This window comes from Hordeum vulgare, chromosome 2H, assembly GCF_904849725.1.
Source record: "Hordeum vulgare subsp. vulgare chromosome 2H, MorexV3_pseudomolecules_assembly, whole genome shotgun sequence".
In the NCBI taxonomy this organism is placed as follows: domain Eukaryota; kingdom Viridiplantae; phylum Streptophyta; class Magnoliopsida; order Poales; family Poaceae; genus Hordeum; species Hordeum vulgare.
The window spans coordinates 39,013,555-39,019,696 of record NC_058519.1 but is presented as its reverse complement, the minus strand read 5'-3'; the positions used below and the strand labels follow the sequence as shown (position 1 = coordinate 39,019,696).

Below are 6,142 nucleotides of genomic sequence, written 5' to 3'. Positions count from 1 at the left end.
CTCGCCAGCCGAGAAACCCACTTCGGCGTCCCGCATTGACGCCTGGCCCACAACAGACTATCTCCACAACACAACACATCCACTCCACATCCTCCTCCTTTGAGCCACATCCGCCATGACTGCAGGCAACAAAGCTATGTGTGACAACCCTTCCCCGGAGTTGAAGCAGGAGGTGGCGGCCCTTGCTGCCTGGCAGAGCCGATGTGCCAGGCGGATCGAGGCTAGCCTGCCGACCAACTCACCCAAGGCCTCTAATGACGACAAGGGCGACGCCATGATGGAGACGTGCTCCGATGACACCGCTCCAGCTCCCGCGCCTCTTGTACACTCTTGCTACACCATGGCGCAGGCGCATGCACACTACAACTCCGCCATGGCGGAGGGGCAGCCTATGCAGATGCGTACGTCGACGTTAGAGAAAGCGCTGGAGCAACGTCAGCTCGTGTTGGGTCCGATTGACGGGGAGCGCGCGAGCCGGGAGGCCCTGGTGTCATGGCCGCGATGAACCCAAACTTCATCACGGATCATCGTGCCATCTACGATGCCATCCATTCTTAAGCCACCGCTCGCCAGGAAATGGCCGCAACGGAGGCGCAGTTCCACGCGATCGCAGAGGACGCCTCCTATGCGCCATACGAACCATTAGGCGATCCGGCGGGACAATGACAGCCAAGACGCCACCATTTCCCTCGTGGATCTCACGTCCACCGACGACATATACGGCATGGACTCCTTCGAGGATGAATAGGGTACGGAAAGCGGCAGGGCCTATGTCTCATGTGTGCCAATCTGTCTTCCAATCGCCGGAGACCCCACCTTTACTTTATCGGCTTTATCGCGGATGTTCATGAAAACGACGGATGGAGGACGACACGGGCACGTAGGATAGGTTTAGGGGCGGAATTTTCTTTTTTTCTCGAATGAAATGTAATGAAATCCATCTTGTCTGTATGAAATCCGCCATGTTTGCATGAAATCCGTCCGTATTTGCTTGAATTTCGTCCTGTTGGTTCGAGCTATAGTTAAAATATATGCAGCCCTTCTTTTTTATCCGTGTACCCAAACTAATTCCTTCTGTGTCCGAATGGATGCGAGAGGAAATGTATGGGTTACCGTTCGATATCCCTAACATATGATAGGAGTATAGTCTTTGTTCAGTTGTGCAACCCGGCCATTTTGCGACCGAGCCACGTCCCACGACGATGCACGAGAGGCGAGCCGGCCACGCGCGCGCGTCGATGAGCTCACGCCGCTGCGTCACGGCGATGACACGCCCCGATCGACGTCGGCTCGCACGCAGGGACACACATCGATCGACCGTGGCGGGGTCCGGCCCAGACGCGCCGTTGCTCCACGTTCCACGCCGCTTCCTTCGATCTCCAGTCGCTCTCGCGGTCTCGCTCGCCTTTCTCCAACTTTTCCTCCCAACTTCTCACCGCGCGCCGGCCGGCCGCGCCAATAAAAACTTGAGCCGTGCGAGGTGAGTACGCCCTACTCTCTAGGCCCTCCAATTGCTCACAGGCTAGCTATAGCATGACATCTTGTGGCGGCGCTGGCGATGACGGCGGGCGCTCACGGCCGGCGGCGGTCTACGACGACCTGGTGGAGGTGCGGGAGCACGCGGCGACGCTGCACAGCATGCTGCAGGGGTCGCCGAGCGTGTCGGCCGTGGACGCGAGGGAGCTGATGAAGGGGATGATGGCCAAGCTGTCCAGCGCTATGTCGGTGCTGGGCACCACCAGCGGCGGCGTGGAGGCGTCTTCGGAGGCTGGTGGTCGGGGTCCAGGTGGGAGGAGGAAGAGATCGGGCACGGTATCCGGGCCGCACCGCCGGAGCACCTCCACGAGAAGGTGATCAAAGAAAGCCTAGCTATAAATCGTTTTTCACTACAAAAAACACCACAGTATGCATGCGATTTAACTAACTATTATTGGCTCGAACTAGTATCTACTCCCTCCGTTTGAACTTGTCTGAAAACGAATGCATCTAGACATATTTTACTTCTAGATACGTCTATTTTTAATTATTTTTTAGATAAATACTTTTAAACAGAGAAAGTATTTGGCGGCATAGTGGGGGAACTTTAAGCGCGCCAATGATCAGTGGACGAAAAGTATAGGCTGCTTCTGATTACCTGACCAAGTTCGTTGTTGTTTTTGGCAAAAGTAGGTGCTGCTAAGATTACTTGGCCATGCATGCGTGCATGCATGGGTCTATCAAATCATATATACTCCACTGTAGTTGTTAATTAATCATGTCTGTTATGCATGGCAGGTCGAAGAGCCCTTTCATCAACATGGTCACTGCTAGGACGCTCAACGATGGCAAGACATGGAGGAAGTACGGCCAAAAATGTATTCATGCCTGTACTAACCCGAGGTACATACATATTGTTGTATGTGTTTTCGGTTTTGCTGCAAATTAATTTACACAAAAAGCAAAGAAAAAAAAACTGAGGTAATATGAAGTGAGAAAAGAAACAATACAATGCCACTACGCCGACTTGTCAAAGTATAGCTGAAGAGTGATTATTGAATCATTAGTTGAAGCTAGCCAAAGATACTTGCCAGTTGCCAACTGGTTGATTTGCTAGTTGAGCTTTTTAAATTTATCCTTTGAGGGGAATTGAGGTTTTTGATCAGCTAGTAGTTCTTATATATTTGAGTATTAGCTAAGGCTCTAGCTAGCTAATAGAGCTATAGCTAATTTGCATTTGCATAATGGCGCATTCAGGAGCTACTACAGGTGCTCTCATAAGCCAGACCAAGGCTGCCAGGCCACGAGGCAGGTCCAGGAGTCCGACTCCAACCCGTCGGAGTACCTCATCAGCTACTACGGCCAGCACACCTGTAAGGACCCCTCCACGTTCCGATCACTCATCATCCAAGGCGCCGCCGACGCTGCCCCGCCTGAAGACTTGCCAAACCTCATCAGCTTCACGTCGATCAATGGCGCCGCAGCTGCGAGCACGAGCTCTTCTCCAAATCATCTCGTGAGAGATGCGACTGATCTTCATTCGATGCTTTTCTCCCGCTTCTCCAACTACAGCTCCTCGCCGCCGGTGCAGGAGGGTGTGTCCAGCAGCTCGCCGTCGCCGTCTTTCCACGGGGAGTTCACGCAGTACGCCGGCGGGCAGCTCGTCGACGTTATTGGCCGGAGGACTTCACCGTTGACCGTAGGATCAGCGCCGGCGGAGTACTGGCCGGTCGTGGGGATCGCCGGCGTCGACACGGATGCTGGCGCAGGGATGGACAGCTTCCCTTCCTCGCCGAGCAGCCTCGGGTTCATGTCAGGCTCGTTCGGGGGATCATTTGGCAATAACGTTTGCGACGACGACCTGTTCGGCTTCGATTCCTGACCCATTAACACGCGCTTGCAATTTGCATGCATGGGGTAGTACTAGTAATATTTTATTGTGAAGGTATATTGTGTATGCATGTATATTGGGCATGTGGATAGAAGGTACTAATGTGTGTGTATTGGATGTCATGTGTAAACATATACTAGTACTAATTATTATATATGTAAGAGCATCTTCAACAGCCGTTCAAAAAGTACTCCACGCGTTAAAAGATTTGTTTTTTAGGCGCCTGATAGCTTCAACAAAGGTTGTAATATTGTGCGCGCGCTAAAAAATTTGGGCACGCGCTGAAAAATGCTATCTCGCGCACTATATTTGGTGCGCCGGCTTGCGTGGGGCCGCTGGATTGGCGCCGCACTAGCGCGCGTTTGTTGGAGATGCTTCGGTCCCCGCGCTGTAAAGTGCTACAGTGATGCGCTAAAAAAATTATTGGACACGAATTTTTTACAATACCGTTGAAGATGCTCTAAGCCTGTCAGTACGATCTTAAATTATGGGTTTTGTTTTCCCGCAAAAAAAATTATGCATTTTGTTTAGTTTCTATTAAATAATATTAAAATGTTTTATCACCCGACTTCTGCATAAAAAAATGCATATAGCCCAATACTCATGCCTTGCACAATAAGAAAAGGTACTCAATTGTCTCTTGTCCAAAATAAAAGTTTTGCAATTTTTATTGTTCAGTCAAGTGATTAGCCTTGTAATCTATCTCAATCAACAACTTTAGCGGTGAAATCAATATGATTTATCTATTATTGGAAAAAATACAACAAGATTATTTTCGAGGAACCTCAACAAGCAGGATCACTTGAATTCTATAGAAAAGGAGAATATCCTTATTTACGACAAAAAGAGAAATGCTATTGGTACGTATCAGTTTAAAAAAGTTATGCACTAGTTCAATCTAATTTAAACGGTCATTTCCATGGTTTGCTCTAGGTGGTCATTCCCTCTCTCATAGTGTGATTTTTTTTATAGAAAAGTCGTACGTAAGAGTATGATTTATGTAACAAAAATCGGACCAAAAGCATTACAAATTTACAATTGTTGGAGATGAAAGCTCCATCTCAGCACGATTGAGAATGCATATACTTTGGTTAACTAGTACATTAACCAATTGCACGTGGTTTGACAGTATCAACCCGGTTTGTAGCAATCCTTTATAGCCGTTCAATTAAGTTACCAGTATATGCCTTTGTTTATTAGATGATGCATGTCACTAGGCTAACCCTTGAAACCAAGACACCACCAAACAAGGGTCTGCATTGATGCTTGGTTGGACCAATGGATATCCACGTTGGCCCTAACGACAACGAAAGTTGAAAAATATTATCTTTGCTTCTAGAGTTATTGTCATGCCAACTTTTCAAGTCTCACACCCCAAAGACTTTGACTACAGTGCACGTATAGTACCGAAAAAACAAGTGCAATTGGCTAAACCACTCGACACATGGCGCCAAATATTTTAACACAGAAAATGAAAGCAAAACCGCATGCATGCATTAGTTCTCCCGGTTATAAGCTCGGGGAAACAAAAGCAAATAACATGTGTGTAGCAAGCTTCTTCAACATCTTTTTTTTTTAATCTTACATTCCTTGAGAAACAAAGCAATGAAACCAACTTGCCTGGTCACCACGAGTGGTCTCAAATTCTCATCAAGTCAGTCCAGTTACGTCCAGTTCTTATCTGAGTACTTTACATCTGTAAAAGTGGAGTGCTCTTTTTCTCCCTTGGCGTATATTCCAGATATGCTACCACGAAAAATTTGAGCTAAGCTTCAGCACCGAAGACTAAAGTCTAAAGAAGATGGTCCTTTCAGTTCATGGAGAAATTTCAACTATATATTCTACCTCCGAACATTCCCTGTCTTAGCTAGTGCGGGTGGGTCAAGCTTTCTGCTTTTGTGCATGTGAATCTGTCTTTCCGATTCAGTTCATTAGCTGTCCTTAAACTAAACTATAATCAAGTAACTCACTGTCACGTACATGCACTAATTAAAGCTGTCATAATAGGACAAATGTTTAGTTCCAAATCACATGGGGAAATGTCTTAGCCTTCCTTTCACTAAATCTATCAGCTTGGATATATACAATACCCGAATGACAGACTATGCGGACGGCCGTCGGTATAGGCCCAAATACTGTCGGGATAGATCTATGCCAACGGTGTTCGTACAACCGTCGGTTAAATGTTTAGCAAATTTCTACGTGTGGCGGTTGTTGATAGCGTCGTTGTCAAGCCATCACCTATCAGATGTTGACACGTGTCGACAGTATCCCGACGGCCTCGCCGTCGACATACGTACAACCTATGTTGATGGTCAGACCATCGGCATACCGTGGACATGTGGCAGCTCCTGACACACCCTGGTGCATCTGTATGCCGACAGCCAGACCGTCAGCATATCTTGGCCACGTGGCAACTCCTCGTAACCCTTAATGCATGGGTATACCAACGGTCTAACCGTCAGCATAGAGGACATGTGGCCCCTATTGGACCCCTCATATCATCCCTATATATTTGGTCTGTCCGCGAACCCTCATATTCATCTCAAATATGGGGAGGATACGAGGGCTCGCGCACACGACCGGGCGCGCCCGATCAGTCCGTCACATAGGACGCGACCCCCCCCCCCCCCCCCCGCCCATTGTTTTCTTTAATGTTTCCATTCTTTTCTCTCTCTCTCTTCCTCTCCACCAATCACGTGCAAGTGACCGGACATATGAAGAAAAAAAGAATTGTGGTTGCGCGGACGGACAAGCGAGCGTGGGTGAAGTAGT

The 6,142-nt window shown here is 48.3% G+C and overlaps 1 protein-coding gene across 1 annotated transcript; it reads left to right on the top strand.

The window, feature by feature from the left end:
• Positions 1-1,533: 1,533 nt before the first annotated feature.
• Positions 1,534-3,566, top strand: LOC123429447 (probable WRKY transcription factor 67). Its single transcript, XM_045113482.1, has 3 exons — positions 1,534-1,850; positions 2,275-2,379; positions 2,734-3,566. The coding sequence occupies exons 1-3, from the start codon at positions 1,534-1,536 to the stop codon at positions 3,356-3,358; spliced, it is 1,047 nt and encodes a 348-aa protein (XP_044969417.1). The 3' UTR covers positions 3,359-3,566.
• Positions 3,567-6,142: the final 2,576 nt, after the last annotated feature.